A 24,425-nucleotide genomic window follows, 5' to 3' on the forward strand; every position below is an offset into this window, starting at 1 on the left:
TAGAAATTCATATCAGGAAATGCAACTGTGCATTCGCTGATAGTGCATTCATTGATATGAACTCAAAGTACTGCGCAGAGATCGCGCTACAGTGTGGCTTGAGATATTCATCTCTTTCCTCACTGTAGGATGATCTTGGAGTTGGAATATATAGCTAGCAGGGGGTGTGGGGGGGCACAGCCCCCATGTGATGGGAGGTGTAGGAGTTTTACTTCCCTGAGCTTCCTATACAGACATCATGTGCTCTGTTTGGCGATAATGTCAAATCTGATGAATTAGTTCAGCAGATTCGACATTGTGACCTTACTTATATTTTCACTTTCGCTCTTCCTTTGATGTTATGTATGGGAATATGCTTTTCACAGTGGCATTTTGAAAGTAAACCATGTGTGTGTGTGTGTGTGTGTGTGTGTGTGTGTGTGTGTGTGTGTGTGTGTGTGTGTGTGTCTCTCTCTCTCTATATATATATATATATATATATATATATATATATATGTATATATATATATATATATATATATATATATATATATATACATATATATATATATATATATATATATATATATATATATATATATACATGCATATATACATAGACACATAGAATGATTGCTGTTGAGAACAGTGAACACTCATATGATCAAACACTTTTTAGTGATATAAAAAAAGCAAATGTTCTTTTCAAGGGAGGTTTTGCCAGTAGAATTTTGTATAAGCTTGCACTGCAGTGTGGTAAAGGAATTTGCACTTACCCCACTGTTATGCAATCTCAGAGTTGGTACATATAATTATTATGGGGTGTGGTGGAGCAGTGGGGCTTAATCCCATATATATATATATATATATATATATATATATATATATATATATATTTTTTTTTTCCCCGCTTCTTTTTGATCATCTTAGATGCACTCTAAAATGATCATACTTTTTATGTTCACTCTTTTTAAATTTCTTTATTTTGTTACAATTATATAAAGAGAGAGAGAAAGAGAGAGAGAGATTAGATACAGAGATAGGTATGTATAAAGGGAGCTATATAAAGACATACACATTTATCTTAAATATTTATAAGTAGGATGAAATAAAACATAAACCTAGTACAAAATTGCAAATATTAAAAAATATGTACAGTTTTGATTATATCTTCCAAAATATGTACTCATTCATTTCATCATTTTAATGAACTGTGCCAGATCTACATTCCCATAGATTACAATGGGAAAAAATGGAAAACACACTCATACATTACAATGCAAAATCAATATACACACTAAAGTAGCAAAATTAAACACAGCTAAATATTCAAAAACTGCAGCATGTGCAAAAATACTATAAATAAGTAAATATAGCAGGAAAACACTAACAGTAATATATGCTGCATACATATGTATATATCCCATGTACTTCAATGAGAATCCATGAGAATTTAAAATGAAATGTACAAAACCTTAAATGCACACTAGCAGATAAAAAAATTTTCATACATAAAAAACACAATGTAACATCAATAAATCTAAAGTATTACAAAACTATATTCAACACAAAGCCACACATAACAACCAGTACCATCACCTGCACAACAAAAAAGGCAATAAAAACAACTACAGACAGCACCCATCACAAAAATATCATACAATTACTGACTAAATACTCTATAAATATACACAAAACTCCCCGATGTAAGTCTAAATAGTGTGACAGAAATTTCAAAGAAAAGGAATTTGAAACAATATAGTAAAACATATACATAATTTGGAAGGAACTGAAAAAAAAATTAAATAAAAATAAACAAAAAATAAATAACATAAAAATCTGAGTAAACCTCCTAATGAAGAAGAAAAAAAACATACCAAACAAAGGGTTCCTATTGAAAATCTGAGAACTATGTGTTTGATCCTCAAAAGCACCAACACTAAAAAAAGAAGTTATGTATTCAGCATAACGTTCCATCTGTGTTGTCCATTTTCATTTATCCTCAAAATATGGGTTTGGTTCCGAGCATTGGAACTGACTCAGCCATTACTACTGCTCTTAGAAGCCAAAACTCTCTTGAGCCTTACCCTTACCCACAATGCTCCTTATCCTGTTATCTCAGATCGGGTTTGCAGAAAGATAGACAGAGTCATAGAAACCCAAAAACTTTTACTGAGTCCATATCTGGAAAGATATAATAATGATAACAGAAGTGGCATATGTCCATTATCTGAACCACCAAAAAACTTGACGACAGAGGGAAGGAGGTTGGGGAATCAAGGATAAATGAAAATGGACAATACCGATGGAACGTTATGTGAGTACATAACTTATTTATCTGATGTCAATTTTCATTTTATTCTTGACATATGAGACAGAGTCCCTAGCTACCTTAGGCCATGAATGGACTTAAGGAAGGATATTCCTGAGCACCATAGAACCAAATGATGTTCTTCCCCTGGAGACCAACTCCAATTTGTAATGAGTAATAAAGGTGTGAGGAGTAGCCAAAGTTGTTGCTGCACAAATGTCATCCATAGAAGCTCTAGACTGAAAAAACTGCTGAAGTAGCTACTCCTCTTGTAGCATAAGCCTTTAAAGGCATAGGCAAATTAATTTTCTTTTTATTATAGATAAAAGAAATGCAATCTTTGAGCCATCTGGCTAGCATCACTTTACTCACTGGTTGGTCAAATCTTGTAGGTGAAAATATCACAAATAGTTGGTCAGATTGTCTTATATTCTCAGTTCTGTGTAAACAGAAGAGCAATTGCCTGTGGACATCTAATAAATGTAAACAGTATTCACATTTGTTAGCAAAATTGGGAACAAATACTGGTAAATTTATTGTCTGATTGTTACTGGTCTCTGACACTACCTTAGGCAAAATGGAAGGATTGGTTCTTAGTGACACACTGTCTTTGTGGAAAATCATATATGGAGATCTACATGTTAAGGCTTGTATTTCTGAAATCTTTCTGGCAGAAATTATTGCCACTAAGAATATAGTTTTCCAGGACAAAAACTTTAGATCACGTTCAGCTGATAGTTCAAAAGGAGATTGAACAATGGTTTGCAACACTTAAGTTCAGATCATAAGGTGGATTAGGATCTTTGTAAGGTGGTTTTAGCAAAAGTATTCCCTTTAAGAAGGCTTTACATAGTTAATGAGAAGCCAAGGAGAATTCTCCAAAACCATTATGGAAATTAGAAATAGCTGCTAATTGAATTTTGACGGTAGATTGAGAAGCACCTATTTCGAAAAGTGAAGCTAAAAGTTCTAGGATTTTATCAATGAGTGCTGAAAAAGGATCAACATTCTTGTCACGAGCCCAAAAGGAAAATGTTGTCCATTTACTTGCACAGAACTTGTGTGTAGCTGGTTTATGCGAGGCCAACAGAATATGGCATAACGGGGAAGAAAATGAAGGAAGTCTGGCTATTAATGGAACTGGAGAAACCAAGCTTTCAGCTTGAGGTTCTCAATGTTTGAATGAAGTAGTCCCCCTGGATAGAATAAAAGATCTGGAACCAGGTCCAGAATCCAAGGTTGTTGAATCGGATAGGGCCAAAGGAAGGAGAACCATATCTGTTGAAGCCAATAAGATACAATGAGGATTACTTTGTTCTTCAGCCTGATTGCTTTCTGTAGGAATTTCAGAATTAGGAGAAATGGGGGAAAGGCATACAGCAGTCTGGAGAGTCAAGTGTGTAGAAGAGCATCTCTCGCAGACTACCCTGGAGGGGGGATCAGTTCAAAATAGTTGCTGCACTTGTTGTTTAGGGAAGAGGAAAATAGGTTGCAACCAGGCTAGCCCCACTAATGAAAAATCTTTTCTGTCACCTTTGGATTGAGAGATCACTCGTGAGGTAGAAGAATACACCTGCTTAGTTTGTCTAATTTCACATTGGAATTCCCCAGAATGTGCATTGCTATCAGAAAGCAGTTGGAAGTGATCGCCCATTGCCACACTATGAGAACTTCTCGACATAGGGGGTAGGATTTGGTTCCTCCCTGCTTGTTGATGTACCAGACCACTGACCTATTGTCTGTTTGAATCGTAATTTTTTTGAAAGGAAGAGCAGTCTGAAAGGCATGCAACTTTAAAAGCACTGCCCTCAGATCCAGAACATTGATATTCAAGTTGGTCTCTGTGAACGACCAAGTGCTATGGACAGTCTTGCCCAGATAATGCCCCCCATCCCATCTGGGAGGTGTCCGTAGTCACTATGGCTTGGAGTTGTGATGGGACAAACGGACGGCATAGAAGATTGTCTTTAGAATGCACCCACTAAGCTAAATCATTTTTTGCAATTATTGGTGATCAAAATCAGGTCCTACATGGATTGATGTAACATTGACCATTGGACACTAGTAATCACTGTAGTATTCTTGTGTGGTATCCTGCTAAGGGAACTAGAGGGTTTACTATTGAATTAATGAAACTGCATTGGTCAGCTGGTCACAATGTCAACCCAAAATGCTGAATCAGTACCGTCAAAAAGGCAGCCAAGTCAAAACTGAATACATCGACACCCATAGTTTGATGTATTTGACATAGCAGGAGGTGACATCAGTCACTCATGCTATGCAGCCTAACATACTGTGACATTCCACAGTCAATGGTACATGTATTTTACTATTTTTCTGGTGGGGCAAGCCCCCCTGCACCTCTATGTGAGGGGTTGTGCCCCCACTCCCCCTATAAATTATATATACCAACTCTGTGATTGCACTACAGGTTAATTCCCTGTTTCTCACTGAACTGCGATCTCCGTTCATAATTCTGAACTCAGATAATCAACCTATACTACCCATTCACTGTAGTGTAGTCAATTATTTCTGGTTCGGCATTCTGACTATTGGAAAAGTGCCTTTCGACTACATGCCAATTGAGAAACAGTTCCTGTGAGGGTATCCGATAACTCCTTGACCAGATCCTTTTGAAGTCTGGTGCAGTGTGCCAAGAAATTCAAGGATCTTAAAGCAAAGGTAGATGAAGCATAGACCAACTTCCCAAAGCTATACCCCGCCTGAGACTCTCTGTTGGGTGGATGGATAGAGGACCTCTCCTTGGCCATTTCCTTTTTTTGTGACTGCCGCCATGACCATAACATCAACGGCTAATCCCCTGGCCCAGAACTGCTTGTCTTCAGGGGTGGACAGAATTTTGTCAGGTCTTCTGGGAATAGGTTCTATGGTATCAGGGGCCTTCCATGCCCACTGAGAGATCAACTGAATGAGCTCATCAGTGGGTGGAGTCACCCAAGAGGTAGATGGTTGAATGCCAAAAGCCTGCAGGTACACTGACTCCTCAGGAGAGGGATTTTGTGACTTCTAGTCACCACTCTGTTTTAATATATCCAGGATCCCTCTAAAGGAGACATCATCAGGAGGTGATCTTGGGGATCCCTCCCCTTCATCAAAGTTGGTGTTTTCTGTGACTGATTCCTCTTTGGAATCTAAGTGCTTCCTCTTGCACTTTTTCTTCTGAGGAGCCTCCTCAATGGTGTGATCTGGGGAGGTGTTAGAAGAAGAGGGAATTCCCATCTGGGAATCCTGTGGTTTTGTCACCCACTGACCCAGTGGAGGTACTGGTTGAATATCTGGCTAGAAGGAAGGCAAGAGTATCTGCTCTGAAGTGTAATGTGCTGACTGGCTAACTGCTGCAGTCAAGGCATTCTCCATGGCCTCAAAAGCTGGCCCACCCAAAGAGGAAAGGGAGCCCAGAACTGAGAGACTGCCTCATAACCGTGGTCACTCCCTGCTCTGAGAAGTCACTTCCCGAGGCTGAAGCTGGCACTGAAGTGATCTGTGCTGAGGCCCCAAGGCACAGAAAAGGCTCCAAAAGTATAGGAGTTGACTCTAGCCCCCTCATAGCCGACAGGACAGATTTGGCTCTGGGAGATCTCCAGTTCTGACTGAACCGAAAAACTCAGAGCAAGAACTGGGTCTGAAGACACAGATATCTTTGGCTCTGATACAGTCAGCACCTGGAAACTTGGAGCCAGGGGCTGAAGTTAGAAGAGGAAGTGTTGGAGGGGTAAAGGAAACTTCAGATCCTAAGCCTGTGTGTGCTGCAGCCGCAGTGGAACCTGTCAATCCTTTCACCCAGAGTATCTTATTCACCAGTCTCTCCACATCATGTTCAGTTAGGCTTTTGGTGGAATGGAGAGACAGAATGGATGGTGATTTTGGCCTTTCCAGAAAGGGTGAAGGCAGCCTATCTGGAAAAGGTTCAAAAGATTGAGAGTATGAGGTTCTAGGTAATGTTATCATGGAACATTCCTCCTATAGCTTGCTCGGTTCCAAAATGCTCGGTGCCGAGGAAGGTGTCTGCACCAATAACTGCAGTGCAGATGGGTCAGGATGCTTTTCTCCAGAAACCTCTGGTGTCAAACATTTTTAGTTATCCTGTAGGTTCAGTTCTGAAGAAGGAGTAGGAGCCAGTATCTTTGGTACTACATATGTCAGCTCTGAAAAAACTGTGGGAATTGAAGACTTTAGCTTTTTTGAAGATAGTGTCAAGGGAGACGTTAGCACTGACACACTCATTTTCTTTGGTTTCTCTGTGGATTTAGTGGGGGAAGAGGAAGAAGAAGGATGTGACACATTAGTTTTGCATTTACTTTTTTTTAGAACCAGATATGGCCTTACTAAAAGGAGATGAGATAAGGCCCTTCAAGATTAATTTATTTTTTCTCTCTACTAAAGCTCTGTGGCAAGAATGGCATATAGAGCAGGTCTCTTCACTAAGGAGGGGGCCTAGAATACACACATAACAAGTATGCATTAGAAAAAGGCATCTTGTGCCCACATTTCTGGCATCTATTAAACCCAGAAGGGACTTTGGATTTATCAGCCATGTCTTGCTGCAACAAAAAAAAAATGGCAAGCAAGCCACACACTCACACAAGCACAAATGTAATGAAGAAGCAGATGAAGAGAAGTTACTATAAAAATACTTTTTTTTTTTTGAAAAATAGTCAGGAAAGTTACATAAGGGAAAAGATTAACAATGATAGTCGAGAATATGAACAAATTTCAGAAAAAGGAGAAAGGAGACAAAAAGTATGTAAATTTCAGAAAAGGTTAAAAATTTTATGAGATAAGGAAAGGGTGACTGAAAGAGACTACTGAGTAGTCAGAAAGCAAGAAGAAAAAAATTAAACTTTTACTTAGCTCACTCGAGAGTAAAGACAATCACGTCTGACACGAAAAGTGGCAAACGAGATCTGAGGTAACAGGGAAAGGAGTACTGTGGGTAAGGGTTAGGCTTGAGAGTTTTTTGGCTTTCACAGCTTGTAGTAACAGCCAAGTTGGTTCCAGTGCTCGAAACTGAACCCATAGTGTATGTCAAGGATAAAATGAAAATTGACAATATCAGATCAAAAAAACTGATGTATCCAAGGTTGCAGCATTTCATTGTATACTACATACTTTGATATGCAGCATCCTTGCACTTAGTATATATAAATACCCACTTGGGGGTTAAGGTAATCAGAAAGACACAGTCTATTGTACAGCCTTGTTTCTAGCAGGATTGCACACTGCATTGATGGAGATGGAGCAATTCAAATACTGCTACAGTGGAATAAAGCCTCAAGCAAGCTGGATAACGCTGCATACAAATTTTGCAGGCCTGGGGCATGGCTAGTGTAAATAGACAATGTATAGTGTCCCAGAGCCATACACTTGGATAGAAATAGTTTAGCACACTGATTCAACAACAAACTCTATCACTGTATTTCACAGCACAACAGTGAGGACTGAATGCAGTACTTTACTGTATACATCTATTGCTGTTTAGGGTAAGTAGCAGGTCAGTTAGGGCCAGAGCAATTAAGTAGTGTGAGGGTGTTTGCATGTGTCTAAGTGTGTTTGTGTGTATATTTGTGTAGTGCATTTCATGGGCTGGTGGGCAAACACTTATTACAGTTGTTCCAGCTGTGTTAGGTGTTTGATTGAGAGGCTTACAAAAAAGTCATTAATGATCTTTTGCTCCATGAGACTCTAAGATGTTTTTGAATCACTGGTTAATTCTATAACACTAATAGAAGACAACAATGAAACACCATTATAGCTATGGAGTTAACTTGTCTGTATATATCCACATTGTCTGGAAGACATAATGCCTAATTAAGAAAAAGAAACCCCCATTCAAAAACACATCTGTAGGTTTACACCTATAATCAAAATTCACTAATTGCAGAATTCAATTTTTAGTGCTCAAAGCTGACCACAACAAGAAAGGACTGAAAATATGGAGGGGAAAAATTATACCAAGAAATGAAAAAAAAAAGACAAAAACTAGAAAAACAGACTGAAAGAACTGAACAAAGGAAATTATAGTTGTGTAAGTAAATGTATTATAACAGTAGATGTTCAAATGATCACTATTTCAGTGACTTTACCTAAATGGGATATATCCTGCCAAGATACAACTAGCCAGCTTCTAAAGCTTTAGAGCACCATCCACATGCTCAAACTATTAGACAGCTCAGTTAAAAAACAATGGTATGCCAGCTGAGAGTGGAAAGCTGAGCCATGAGAGGACATTTCTATGAATAAAAATAAATACATGCATACACACTTTAGCATAATCAAAAAAAAAAAAAAAAAAAACAAGAGAGGTAGAGGGAGGGAGTGGTTGCAGCAGCAGTGATCATTCAAACATCTACTGTTATGTTTACTTACACAACTGTACTGTATTCATCATATTGATGACTGTTGAATAGACTTAGCTATACAGGTAAGTTAACCAAGCTTGCAACATTTTGAAGGTTTAAGGGGAAGAGTCTACGAGCCTCCAGAAACTGGTCCTAGCAAAGCCAGATTTAGACCTAGGGAAGGAATCAAGCTTGTAGTGCTTTGTAAAAGTATGTACAGGGGACCAAGTTGCTGCTTCTAGAATACTTCTAGAATTCAGCCTTTTCCAAAAAGCAATAGATGAAGCCAAGGCCCTGGTAGAGTGAGCCTTGACCCTGTCTGGACTAGTTTTGTTGCAGAGATAATATCAAAAGGTAGTAGCTTTATACAACCATTTGGAAATAGTATGTTTCGACACAGCTTGTCCCTTCTTACGTTCTCAATAAAAGAACAACTGATCCAAAGATCTGAAAGACTTTGTTCTGTCAAGATAGTACCTGAGGTGTCTGTGGACATCCAAGGTATGGAGTATTCTTTCTCACTCATTCTTAGGTTCAGGAAATAAAATAGGGGAAATAGATAATTTGTCTTAAGGTAAACTTGGATACCATTTTAGGCATAAAAGAAAAAGAAGTTATGTCTTACCATAATGTTCCATCTGTATTGTTGATCCTCATTCAGTCATTACGTATGGGGTATTGGTTCCGGCCTCGGAACCGAGCCGGCCATCTTCCATGCTCGCCTCAGCCAGAAACTCTCGAGCTAAAACTCTTACCCAGAATTCCCCTCTCCCTGTTACCTCAGATTGAGTTTGCAAGTCAAAAGAAGGTAGAGGCTACCTCTGGTCAAATTACCTAACAGAACCAGATGGTGAGATCCACTAGAAGCCATGGGGGGGTCATAATGACTGAACGAGGATCAACAGTACAGATGGAACGTTATGGTAAGACATAACTTCTTTATCTGATATTGTTAATCCTCGTTCATTCCTTATGTGTGGGACAGAGTCCCCAGTTACCTTTATTCCTAGGAGGCTCTCATGGAAGGACATTCCTGAGCACCATAGAACCAAAAGATGCTCTTCCCCTGGAGGCCAAATCTAATTTGTAATGATTGATGAAGGTATGAGGAGTAAGTTGCAGCTGCACAAATGTCATGTAAAGAAGCTCTGACATGGAAGGCAATAGAAGTTCCCACCGACCTTGTAGAATGAGTCTTTATGGTAGTAGGTAATGGAATATTACATTGTCTATAAATGAAGGTCACGCAGTCTTTTAACCATTTAGCCAATGTGACCTTAGCAACAGCACATCCTACTCTAGGTCCAGAATAGGCCAAAAATAACTGGTCTAATTTAAGAGAGGCCTTAATTCTGTTCAAGTAGACGCGAATTTGCCTATGAATATCTAGGATATCTAGGCAATATTCTCCTTTGTTTGAATGATTGAGGAAGAAAACTGGCAATTCAATGGTTTGATTAATGGACATTTCAGAGATCACTTTTGGCAGAAAGGAATGATTAGTTCTCAATGACACTCTATCTCTATGAAAAATCAAATATGGACTGTTGATGCATAAGGCTTGAAGCTCTGAGATACGTCTGGCAGAAGTAATGGCAACCAAAAACAAGGTTTTCTATGACAAATATTTGAGGTTGCAAGAAGAAGCTGGTTCAAAAGGTGGCATTGTCAAAGCTTGTAGGACTAATGACAGGTCCCAAGGTTGAGTAGGTTCTCTAAAAGGGGGTTTTAGATGATTCACGCCTTTTATGAAAGTCTTGCATAATTTGTGTGACATAAGAGAAAAGTCTTGGACACCATCATGGAAATTAGATATTGCAGCCAAATGAACTCTAATGGTAGAGGCAGATAGACCGGATTGAAATAGGGTAGCTAGATACTCCAGTACTATCGACATTGGTGCTGAAAAAGGACCTACCTGTTTTTCTTTCAGCCAAAAGGTAAATATTTTCCACTTGTTGAGATGCAATAAGAATGTCACATACTGGCAAAGAAAGATCATTCTGCCTGGCAATCAAAGGAATTGGAGAAGCCAAGCTGTGAGCTTCAGGCTGTTCAAAATTGGGGTGAATCAGATTCTGCAGATGGAAGATCAACCCCGGGGTTGGATGGAAAATCTACAGTTGATCTAGCAGGTGAGGCCAAAGGATGGGGAACCAAATCTGACAAGGCCAGTATGGTGCTCTTCAACCAGTGGGCTTTCTTCAGAAACTGGGGAAAGAGGGGGAGAGGTGGATATGCATAAATTAGACCCGAGGGCCAATCGTGGACTAGTGCATCCCTGGGTGACTGTCCCGGAGGGGGAATCAGGGCAAAATAGTTGCTGCATTTGTAGTTGTTCGGGGACGTAAAAAAGTCCCAGCAAGGAAGACCCCAGTGGTTGAAAATCTCCGCTGCTATCACAGGATTCAGGGACCACTCATGAGGTTGTAGAATACACCTGCTGAGTCTGTCTGCTATCACACTGGAACTCCCGGGAATGTGCGTTGCTAGAAGAAAATGGTTGGTAGCCATCGCCCATTGCTATATCCTCATGGCCTCTTGACAGAGTGGGTAAGACTTGTTTCCGGCCTGTTTTTTGATGTACCAGACCACTGTCATGTTGTCTAATTGTATGGCAATAGTCCCAGATGGAAGCAGGGGATGGAATGCTTGCAATGCCAGAAGCACCGCCCTCAGCTCTAGAACATTTATATGCAGATGGGCCTCCAATTCAGACCAAGTACCTAGAGCTGTCTGTCCCTGACATAGCCCCCCACCCCATCAGGGAGGCGTCTGTGGTTACTGTAGCCTTGGGCTGTTGGGGGTAGAAGGGGCGAGACCATTGTGACAGGTTGTGGGCCATCTACCAATGTAAATCCTGTTTGCACCTATCAGTTACCCAAATCTTGGCTGAAAGAGGGTACTGAAAGGAATACCATTGGGTGAGCAGTAGCCATTGTAGAAGCCTCATGTGAAACCTGCCTAGAGGGACAATGGTGATGGATGCTGCCATGGAACCCAACAACTGTAGAACAGAGTGAACTGTGGATTTCTCCCTTGAAAGGACTGGGATCAGTTGTTGCTTTATCCTTAGAATTCTGTGCTCTGGAATGGATGCTCTGCAATTCTTTGTTTTCAAAATGACCCCTACGAATTCTTTGGACTGAGATGGGGTGAGATTGGATTTTTGCCAGTTTATGGTTATGCCTAGCTTTTCTGCAGAGAGGAGAGAATATGCCAGGGCTTCTTCCAATAGATGTCTGGTGGGGGTAGAGATGAGCCAGTCGTCTAGGTATGGAAACACCTGGAATCTTTGTAGTCGCATAAATGTGATAAGGTAAGAGAAAACTATCTAGTAACTTTTCTGTGAGAAAAGATTGTTTTAGAATTTAGTATGACAAAAAATATTGTACTTAGCTCAAGAAAAGTAGCTTGACATGACCGAATGGCGATGTGGCAAAAGAAATCTGAGGTAACATGGAGAGGGGAATTCTGGGTAAGAGTTTTAGCTAGAGAGTTTGTAGCTGACGTGAGCTTGGAAGATGGCCGGCTCGGTTCCGAGGTCGGAACCGATACCCCACATGTAAGGAATGAACGAGGATTAACAATATCAGATGGATAGTTCTCAAAGAAACCCTGTCTCTGTGAAAAATGAGATAGAGATGACTCACCATAAGACGTTACAACTCAGATATTCTTCTTGCAGAGGTCAGCGCAATCACATGTTAAGAATGTCAAGTGCTTGCATCTGTCCTTGGTGTCCCAATCAACTTGCACTTTTATCCCTCCTGAAATTGCTTCTCAAACAAAGTCTGAGGAGTCTGTTATGACTGACTGCTTTGGAGCGGGTAGGAGGGGAAATCTGGATTTAGGGATATTTGCTGTCTCCACCAAGTGACTTCTCTTCTGTCAAAACCTAGGAGTGGGACAAAGGAGGATATATGTATGGCTCCCATGTATGCAACAAGTCCACAAGGTTTGGGATCTTGGCTTGGAAGTGTTTGCATAAGTATGTTTATACTTCAAGAAGAATTTAAATAATGTTTCCTCAGTTAGATAGCAAATGTTGGAGGTGTGATGGGGGAAGAAAGAGGTAACTGGGAACATATGTTTTGGGAGTGGAATGAGTTAGCAAACTTTAAAAATTCCCTACAGAGTACTTTGTCAGAAATAATGCACATAGAAATGAATGTAACTAAGGAAATTATTTTTCTGAGCAGAGATACAGGATCTGAATTGCCTAGACATGGTAAGGCCTTGTTAAGTTTAATTCTGGCAGATGCTAAAAAAGTAATTACTAGAAAACTGAAATCAATATCTAAACCATCTATACTTGAAGTAGTGAATATTGTAACAGAGGTAAAAGAACAGGAAGTATGACAGCTAGAAAAGAGTAGGAGTAAATCGCATAGAAAAGGAATGGAAATTGTGGGAACAATACATGCAAAAAACATTTTGTATATGGGATGAAGTTTAAGAGAATGCAGGAAATGAATAGTTTATATCATGTCATTTAAATTACATGATATATCACAATAGAGATGGGTTATAATGTTTGTAGATGTGAAGTTGTTAAAATGGATTGATTACTTTTATGTAAATGAAAGTTTGTCTGTGTCACAAGTAATAATTTAATAAAGGTGTTTACCTAAAAAAAGAAGAATGATATAAAAATGGTGCTGTATAACTGATCGGCTCTGAAGTCTACAAGAACAGAGTGCAAAGCAATTCGTTATGAGAAGTCTAAACACTTTTTGCTCAGTGACGTGCAGACCGTACATTGTAATTAGCATTGAAAGGTACATTGCCAAGAAGTTCAGTGAACAATAAATGAAGTTTCAAACTGTAGGAACTGAATAAGTTATACAAGTAGCTACATCCCCAGCAATGTTAATACTTTAATGCATTAAATACAGAGTGCACATTTTGGTTTAGGAGATTAAAATCATAGGAGATTACAAGACTTTTGACCTGGAGGTCATTTTAAACCTATCCATTTAATCCCAATGTAATACCATGAAAATGCTAGTCAATATGCAAGATTGCATTTAGTGATAAATGCCCATCACGATTTGAAGGTAACCTGGCTGGTAATTTGCCAGATCTGATTCTGTGTGTTGGGAGTGAAGAACGTGATAAAGATATAGAAGATTTGGTATACACTATTTTCAATGGGGAATTGTACCAGCATGTTGGAAGAAAGCTGTAGAGACTGTTTTACCTGAAGCTGATAAGGATCTTCAGACCCTTCGTATAGACCCATTTATAAAGTGTTTATATGTATACTAGCTAAGAGAATGACAAAGGTGTTAACAAAATTAGTAGGTATGGATCAATGTGGTTTTGTGGAGAGCAGGCAAATGTGTGACAACATTAACAGAGCAATCACAATCTGGAGGGAAGCAGACTGTAAGAATTTGTTGATACTGCTGGTGTCTTGATGCAGAGAAAGCATTCAATACAGTAAGCAGGGATTTTATGAGAAGGGCAGTGATAGCATTTGCCTTGCCTAATAGAACAATAGGGTTAATTAGTAGGAAATATAAAGAGACAGAAACAATTCTCTAAAAAGCCATGTTTGAAGAGAGGGGGCAAGAGTATCTTCTTCCCCTTTGTTATATTTGCTTTCTATTTAGAGCCACTGGCAAAGAAAATAAGGGACTCACAAATTCAAGGATATAAATCATATGATAATCAAGAAAAATTAGCTTTATTTGCAAATTATTTTGTTTTATACTTGATAAATCCAAAAAGGGATATTTTGGTGTTTTGAAACATTCTGAGAAAGTTTCAGATCTTCTCAGGATATAAAATAAATGAAGATAAAACAAAGGCTATAATAGTAAACTATGCACCCACACATGCATTGGTTCAATAATACCCATAGTTTTTGGGACATGATCAGATGAATAATTTAGATGTATGGATTAAAAATGATTCAATTATGTCAGCTAAGGATATTTTGGAATAGACTAAATAAAAGTTAATACAAGCAGTGAGAAGCTGGAGTCTCTTAATTATGGGCAGAAATAGTAAGATACAAGCAGTGAAAATGTTTCTAACACATTTAGTTTTATGTATAGCACAGGCATATTTTTGTCAGCCAGAAAAAAAGTTGACCATGCTAGGTCACTGATTGCCCAGAAGGCAAGACCTATCTATGTGTGCTCTGTAGACCCTATATGACACATAAAAGAGGGATAGTGCTTCTAGTCTTTTTTGGTTGCTTACGGATTTTAAGCTTATGATCCTGTTTGTTAGGAACCTCTCCTATTTCCATTTGTTTGATATGACTGATGAGGTAGTTCTCAAAGCAGGGATTGTATTCTATAATTGGTCTGATCAGTGCTGAATACAAGGTGCCAATAACCTCTTTACATCTGGTTGATATTCCCTTGGCAATCAGCTGCACCAAGTAGATAAATTTTCCTGACAACTGAGGAAAAAGAATGATCAACCAAGGTCCCAGATCTCTAGCTACAGTTTCATTTTGAAGTGCAGAATTTTCAGTGTTATATGTTGGGGGATGGTTTCTCTGCCAAATGTGGCAATGTAACATTTTTTATCTTTTAATTTATTCCCATTTTTAATATACTAGGCCTTTATAAGTGTCAGTACCTGCTGCAGGGCTTCTGTGTCAGAGGGGGATTTGATAATGATTAGTAGTTTGCAGTCATCTGCAAACTTTGTTAGCCACAGGTCTTGGTTTTAAGTCTGTAGGGGAGACAGTTCATCATCTAACAAAAGTAGCCACAGCACTGAACCCTGCAGGAAACCACTGGGCACATTCATATTTTTTCATGCTGCCCCTGCCCCCTGCACCATGTGAGATCTCTCTTTTAGTGAATTTGCTATGTAATCACATAGGGATCTATTTATAACACATTCAGTTTATTAATTATGCCAGCATTAGCATGTTGTTAAATGCCTTGGCCAAATCAAAATACATTCTGTGTACAGTGTGACTGCTGTCAACAACTTATTTTACCTCTTCAAAGAAGTTTACCAGTTTCATTAGACAAGATCTGACATAATGTGAGTTAATATGTACTTTCTGGTGATTTGCCAGAATTCATTTTCATTTTGTAAAGTAATTTGGTAAGTGTCATAAAGGATGACAAAATGTCCAATATCAGCATCTTCTATATAACTTGGAAAATAATTCACCTTTAATATATGCCATTCTTTAAATTATGGAGAGTATCCATAGCTTATCATTCATGATGATCGCTGGAATGAACTGCTGTATTATAATATTTAAATGTAATATGTTAAAGTGTCTCCAAACACCAAAAAAGACACATTGGTATGTTGAATCATTTATTAACTATATTGATCTACTGACTCATTGACTAATATTTAAACAATTGTGTTTGCAGTATCTGGCATGTTTAAAAACCTCAAGATCCCAGACAGACAAGCTTGCCTTTGATGTGGGTTTGCAAGAAGATTCTACAGGTATATTTATTCATTTAAATGTTACTATAATTTTCAGAATACACAAGGATACATCATTGTATATCATTATACAAGTCTTATCTAAATTGGTTATAACAAATGTATAGAAATGCTGATTTGTACTGATAAATGAAATGTTAATTGGATTATATGTATAAGGTTTTATAGCTCACTTTGATAAACATACTTAAGCAGAATCAGCAGTGATCTGTTTTCCTAAATGTTTTCTCATTTACAGGTGTACAGATTTCCATGCAAATGTTATAGGTTTTGCTTAATTTGTGGGACAAGGCAAAAAATTATATTTTTTTTGCGGCTGATGCCTCTAAATTTAGAAAGCATTTAGGGACACTTTTTGGTGGGGGGAGTCTTAAAAACTGCTGCCTACTGGCATTTTATCAGGTAATGAAGTTTTTTTTTACAGCTGCTAACAGAATGATACATTTAGTGGGGAAATAGGATTAGAAAGTGTAACACAAATGATAAAGAGGCCTAATTCACAGAGGCAGGCAATTTCCAGTCTGTTGAACAAGAACTGTTTTGTATATTCATTTGCTTGTATCTGTATGCTGTGGTGAATTACAGAATGAGAATAAAGATTTAGACAATTCTGTTGTAATTTTGTAACACTTTATACTTTTATTAACATGTAAAAACAATATGTAAAAACACAACTTCCCAAAGAAAACAACATTCCATTAAACAATTCAACATTTAGTTTTGCATCTCTTGCTGTATCAAATAATTAGTGTCACAAAAAGTTCCAAACGCCAAAAGAAGAGATGCCATCCGAAAACCTTAACGCTCAATTTTATTAAAACACAAATACATCCAGCGTTTTTGCTACCTTAAACAGGAAGCTTCATCAGAGGTATAAAAAAACGCGAGAATGCGCTTTAAATAGCAAATACAAAATACGTCATCGTATTAAACGAGAAACATAAATTGAAAATATTTTAAAAACAGTACAATAAATACAGTCAATCACATAGTGCTTGTATTTAAAAATTAATTATGATGCCTATGTGTGTGTTTTAACTTTAGCCATAAAAAGTCAAAAGACTCTAACATGATAAACTATGTACAACGTAGTACTGATTGACATGGTTTTAAATCCCATTCAATTAGTGTACTTTCTACTTTGTGAAGCAAAGCAATAACATGCTGTTTGTATGTATCAATTGTCACTAAAACAAGCAGTTTTAAAGCAAAAGCGTTTCACAAATCAAAAATACCCTACATATGAAAAACCCACATAAAAGTATAAAAACATAGGTAGATAGATTCAAGGTAATAACTTTTTGACCATAGATGTGGTAGATTTATACACATCTATACCACATTTAGAGGCACGTGAGTGGATTGAACTCCTTTTGATAGAACTTGGTGCTCCATCTAATGAGATTGATAACATCACGGAACTTCTTGACATTATTCTTACGTCCAATTTTTTTATGTTTGAAAATGATGTATACATCCATAAACAGGGGGTTGCCATGGGCTCCCCTTGTGGAGCAGCTGTAGCCAATTTAGTTATGGCATTTTGGGAAAGGAAGTTTGTACTCAGCAATCCGGAATGGAGTAACAAAATTTCTTTCTATACTCGCTTCCTGGATGATATTTTCCTTCTTTTTAAAGGGAATTCCAGAGAAGCAGAGTTATTTGTCAACTACTTAAATAGTACAACTTCCTTTCTAAGGTTTACATACAACTTCAACACAGAAGTAACTAGTTATTTGGATGTAAAACTTACCAGAAATGGCCAAACTCGTTCATTCAGTTCTGTCATTTATAGGAAAGACACCTATGTAAATTCGTTTCTTCACTTTTCTAGCTCACATCCTCTGAAACAAAAGAGAGCTATTGTTAAGGGACAGCTTGTGAGAGCTGTCCGTATGTGCAGTGAACTAGAAGATTTTTGTTTTGAATGTGAGACTTTGAGAAATTTATTTTCTAATAGGGGTTACCCGCTGGGTTTGATTGACGACTTAATTGTAGAAGTACGTCATAAAAGAACTATTGGCTTTTACAAACCTCTTTTGTCATCTACTCCGCCTCCCAGTGGTGATGTAGGGCCACTAGAAGAGCTTAATGAGAGTGTGTGTCCCGTAGTTGTGAGTATAGAAAATGTTCCTACTAATGTGGCTTTATGTAGTTTCATTTCAACATTTAATGTGAACTCTAGCCAAATTCGAGACATTCTATACAAAAATTGGGCTTTCATTGCTAATAATAGTTCCCTCCTTGAAAAACTTGGTGAAAAACCACATATTGTTTTTAGACGAGGGCAAAACATCAAAGACCTTCTTCACACTAGTTCATTAGGGGTTATTTCCTCTAGAAACAAGGGGTCTTTTTCTTGTGGTTCCTGTAATTACTGTATTTACATTAAAACAGGTAGTTTTTGTGCAGTAGAAGGGAATAATAAATTTCCAATTGGCCATAGAATTGACTGTAATACCAAGTCTATAATTTACATAGCGTTCTGCTCCTGTTGTCCTGCCTTCTATATCGGTAAGACCGATAGAAGGTTTAAGGACAGGATTTACCAACATATTTATGCGATCAAAAACAGAAAAAGTGAGAACGCATTGGCCAAACATATTGACCTATTCCCAGATCACTCTTTTGTGTTCATGGGTATAGACCACCTACCAGTGTCAGTTAGGGGGGACCTGTTTCTCTGTTATTGGAGGTACGTGAGCTTCTCTGGCAGCTGAGATTGAATGCTTTTAGTACCCCCGGTTTAAACGAAAGCTGTAACATAGCACCTTTTTTGAAACTTAAAGCACATATGAGGTGACAACCTGTGTTTTCTTAACATTTTTACTAGTTAATATTATACATATACACTTTTTGATTATTTCATTATATTTAAATTTTCAGTTTTCTAACTTCTAGCTTGGATACAGCCCCCTTTTTCTTGTTATTTTTATGATTATTTTTATGATTCGTCTGTTTTCATTATATTGAGGAATATAAACAGACAACATAAAATACTTCCACTAGGTTAGGTGAGGACAAATAACTATGTTGTTCAATTATATATATTTTTATACTTTTATGTGGGTTTTTCATATGTAGGGTATTTTTGATTTGTGAAACGCTTTTGCTTTAAAACTGCTTGTTTTAGTGACAATTAATACATACAAACAGCATGTTATTGCTTTGCTTCACAAAGTAGAAAGTACACTAATTGAATGGGATTTAAAACCATGTCAATCAGTACTACGTTGTACATAGTTTATCATGTTAGAGTCTTTTGACTTTTTATGGCTAAAGTTAAAACACACACATAGGCATCATAATTAATTTTTAAATACAAGCACTATGTGATTGACTGTATTTATTGTACTGTTTTTAAAATATTTTCAATTTATGTTTCTCGTTTAATACGATGACGTATTTTGTATTTGCTATTTAAAGCGCATTCTCGCGTTTTTTTATACCTCTGATGAAGCTTCCTGTTTAAGGTAGCGAAAACGCTGGATGTATTTGTGTTTTAATAAAATTGAGCGTTAAGGTTTTCGGGTGGCATCTCTTCTTTTGGCGTTTGGAACTTTTTGTGGTTATCAGTTTGTCCATTGCTGTTCGCTTTGTGTGAAATAATTAGTGTCAGTTTAGCTTATAGTACAGCTACAATGACTTTTTGGCGCAATATATGTAGAAAGAGAATGAGCCCCTTTAACATCCACTAAGCTTTCAGTTATTATTCTCACTGACAGAGCAGCCAGAACTGATGATTAGTAGGACCACTAATATATGGCTTTTTTTCCATTTTTTTTCTACATACACCTGCAAGTAAAAGTATGGATATCATAAAGACCATTTCTGATTAACTTTCTCTTTTATCTTGGGGTTTCAAATCTAGATCTTCTGCTTACAGAAAACATTCATTAATATAATCAGGTCCATTAGGGATGGATGGGAGGACTTTTCCATCTTGTAGTTATATATTTCTTCACACAAAGCATCAACAAATCAAGTAAGGCTACTTCTGTACTTGACAATCCTTCATCTTTCTACTCTGATATTATCTAAAGAGGATAGTCTATCTGTATTCTACACTACCAGATTTGATTTACACAGGCATCTATTTTAATCTGATTCAATGCAATACAGCCTTCTAATGTATGCATGCACTATCCTAAAACTGGCTATTACACCTACAGTTTGCTGGGTTTGTCACTGAAAACATCCTAAACAATCTGGAAGGAGTATAGAAATACTTGTAGGGACATTGTAAAATGAACATCTGTAGCTTTTTGAAACAGTTGCATATCTGTGGCATAAGATTATCCTCTCCCAATTCTTCGATAATTGAATTCCCATATTTCTTTCAAAGTTATTTTTAAATTTTTTAAATTTTCACAAATGCTAAATCCAGTCATTACTGCCTTTCACCTCCAAAAACTCCAATGATTCCATGTCTATTCCCATCTTTAATAGTATATTCTTTAAGTTTTTTAAAGCTTCTAACCCATTTATTATATCTTAACAGATTCCTATTAGTGAAACTGAATTCATCCCCAAGAGAACGCCATTCTTCAAAATTTCATTTTTTAGCATGACTCCCAGTGAATAAGTATCATCAAGAATAGAGACTAAGTGTTTGTCACATCTTTTCTGAAATGTAGCTATAGTTATAGGCTGTAACTTGTTTCTCTAAATTGGAAGTTATAACTATGCAAAACAGAGTGGGTAGTTCATGCAAAGTCTCCACTTATGTAGAAAGAGTTGGTGTCTTTTGCCATTCTGTCAAAAATGGTGTTATAAGTTTACATGTATTCTTTTAAATTCACTAAGGATGATGTCTTTCCAGGAGGATTCATGTTCTACTCTCTTCTGCTCTCTTCGAGTTATGAAAGTATTTCAGGGTATATGTTACATTATAGACCTGAGGGTTAGGACCTCCCAGCCCTGCTAACACTTTTGGAAGAAAAATGGTTTTCCATGAGACTCTGTGTTGGTTCTGAATCTGCATGAAATTTTAGACCAGTTAGTCAATTTTTTTGAAGAAACCCTCAGGAGAAAGGAGGTCAAGATTGTCTGTGAAATATAAAGTATATGAGGTGATATAAATATTTATACTCTTTGGACCCACTACTGAAAATTCAGTAGGAAATCTTGCTAATTAGTCACATATGGCTGTGAGTTGCAAATATACTAATTATACTATATTTGGAAGGTCAATGACTATGAGAATCCAAATGTACTTTATTTAGTGGTAGTTCCATAAGTATGGAAATGTATACCTAAGGTGGACAGATGGTCAATAATTTATAGTTAACGAGGATGTTTTGATTTCATTTAATTTTTTTCCCCAGATAAGTTCCCAAATGCCTTAATGGTCCCCAGTAATAGTTTAAGTTGCTGGCCTGGATCTTCCAGGTAAACAAATAGGTTGTTGGCATACAGTTAGAAGTTGTAAGTTTACTCTCTACATAGATTATCCATTCTTTTAATGAACCTTAACTTACTAGCCAATGGTTCTAACTAGACAGTTAACAAAACTGGTGATAAGGGACAGTTTATGTTGGTTTACTTTAGAAATCTTAAAATAGCTGTGAAAAATAACCTTCAATTTTCATTCTTGCAGACAACCTTTGATATATCTGTACTGTCAAGTCTATACAACCCATAGAGAACATGCAGGCCCTCAGTGCCAGAATAAATACCTTACTATATCAAAGGCTTTTTCTTCATCAAAGCTGAGAATTCCTAAACTTATTTTCTGTTTATTTTCATTCCCTATCAAAAGCAGTGTCTTAATGATAATGTTAAACATTTTTCCTCCCTAGACAACCCCAGGATGGTCCTTAAGAATAAGTACTGGGAGCCACAGTGCTATTCTATTGGCTACTAGCAATAAAAACAACTTGCAGTCAGCATTAAGGACAAAGACTGGTGTATAAGATGAAGGCTGATACAGTTTATTTCCCATTTTTTAAATTACAGAAATCAAGGCCATTTTCCAACTTTCAGGTAGTCACTTATTTTTGAATACATCATTTGCAGGAGTGAGAACAGCTGAATCTGGAATTGCAGGATACCCAATGCCACTCATACAGGAATAAATGAGGAGACCCTGCAGTCTTAAGCTATTTTCTAACTTTGCAAAAACTTTATAAAAATCTAATGTTGCTAAACAAAAAAGGGCTTATTGCAGGATCTTAAAACATTACAAAACCAAATCAGAGTGTCACTGGAAAAAAAAATAGTGTAATTCTACCCAGAGATTCTGAAAGTAAGCAATAATTTTGAATTCTGTTATTATAAACGAATGGACGGTACTACCTGGAAGAGAAGGATAGTCAATATAATGCCATCACCTGTGAACAAAGACTTCATTTGGAGAAGGAGAAAGTTTACCTGAAATAACAAAATAACATCAATATAACCTTTCCCATCAGGCCATTTTGGGGGGAGGGGACTCAAACCCATTTGAAGACTCCATTAACTATAAGCAATACTGTAGGAACTTTAGTACTGTATGGAGCATCAGGATAATTATTTTGTTTGTTTTTCTGTTTCTGACCATAATCCCCCTTTAAGAAACTACATACATATTTGCCAAAGTAGTTTTATAATTTTACATTTCACTTGCACATTTTATTTTTAGATTTCCTACATCATGTATGCATGTGAGAGGCAGTGGCATATGTTTAAAGTATGGGTTGCTCTCTGGACAGGAAGGAATGGTCAAGGGAATGCTTAAATATCAGGTGTAGCAGTACATGATCAGCAGCCTTTAATAAATAAATAAATGCTGAGAAAGCAATGTGAAGACTTTGCTCATTTAAATTTTATGCAATGCAGCTATCCTTACGAAAGCTTTTCTGAAGTAGCTCATGAGAAAGGCTACTCTAAGATAATAATTGTTATTTATGTTAATAGTACTATATTAGCTGCCACTGCATACCATTTAATGTCATTAAACTGATCTCTGTTATTCAAGTAACTAATCATATTCACTAAAGTCAGAATCACCAACATGATTAAGAAAAACATTCCTGTGACTATCATAAAAAGAAATAAGAAGTTATGTACCTACCATAACGTTCCATGTTAGTTGTCTTCTCTCGCCTTCTTTCTTGCTTGATGGGTTCGGAGCCGATCCTCGGCTCCGACTCGGCACTTGCTAAGCTCGAGAGTCACTTTTACCAGCTCGAGGCAGCCCCATATCCCATGATGCAAGGCGGTAAGTACCCAGATCTCGTTTGATGACAAAGGGCAATAGCACCAAGCATAAAAACACTTCCAAACGGAAGAAAGAAAACTTACAGGATGGAAGAAGGACCAGGTCTGAATGGTCTTCAGCATAATAATTTCTTATAAAAAGGTCTGTCCAGGCCTGGGGGAAGGAGGGAGGGTCGCAAGAAAGAAGGCGAGAAGACAACTAACATGGAACGTTATGGTAGGTACATAACTTCTTAATGTTAAGTTGTCAATCTCGCCTTCATTCTTGCTTGATGGGACCACGTCCCTAGCACCTCTATCCTGGGTGGCTCAATGGAACAGACTCTTGAGGACTGTAGAGCCAAAACTGGCTCTGTCCCTGGAGGCCAAGTCCAATTTGTAGTGGGAAACAAAAGTATGAGGAGTGGCCCAAGTGGCCGCTGCACAAATAGTGTCTAAAGGAAGTCTAGCTTGAAAGGCTGTAGAAGTAGCTAAGCTCCTAGTTGAATGTGCTTTAGGTTTTGAGCACAGCTGTTTTCCCCTGAGCAGATAAATTTCAGAGATGAGCCAAGAAAGCCATCTAGACAAGGTCACTTTAGAAACAGGAAGGCCCTTCTTATTATCCGCATAGGACACAAAAAGTTGATCAGATTTCCTAAATTTTTTTGTTCTGTCCAAATAATATCTGAGTTGACGGTGGACATCAAGATAATGTAGTTTTTGTTTGGCTCTGTCTGAATAGTTAGGAAAAATACAGGGAGATCAATGGATTGATTCAAATTGGTCTTTGAGGCGACCTTAGGCAAAAGGTCGGATTAGTTCTCAATGATACTCTGTCTTTGTGAAAAACCAAATAGGGGGTCGAACCGATAGAGCATGAAGTTCAGACACCCTCCTGGCCGATGTAATAGCCACTAGGAATAAAGTTTTCCAAGAAAGAAATTTCAGGGAACAAGAAACAGCTGGCTCAAGGGGAAGAATCAAGGATGTCAGCACTAAATTTAGATCCCACTGAGGAGGAGGATTCCTGATTGGAGGCTTTAGCAGGAAAATTCCTTTCAAGAAGGCCCTGCAGAGCCTATGGGACATAATATTGTGATCTGCGATCCCGACATGAAAGTTCGAGATAGCAGCCAATTGAACTCTGACTGTGGAAG

At 37.6% G+C, this 24,425-nt stretch overlaps 1 protein-coding gene across 1 annotated transcript in view; it reads left to right on the forward strand.

Annotated features, from left to right (window-relative positions):
* Positions 1-24,425, forward strand: part of RYR3 (ryanodine receptor 3) — a 3,250,282-nt gene that overhangs the window by 903,390 nt on the left and 2,322,467 nt on the right. Inside the window, exon 5 of the mRNA XM_044074157.1 lies at positions 16,011-16,089. Coding sequence (XP_043930092.1) covers positions 16,011-16,089 — 79 coding nt within the window. The remainder of the gene's footprint in view (positions 1-16,010; positions 16,090-24,425) is intronic.

The sequence above is a fragment of the Protopterus annectens genome, chromosome 6.part0, assembly GCF_019279795.1.
Source record: "Protopterus annectens isolate FY-2018-M chromosome 6.part0, PAN1.0, whole genome shotgun sequence".
Lineage (NCBI taxonomy): Eukaryota > Metazoa > Chordata > Ceratodontiformes > Protopteridae > Protopterus > Protopterus annectens.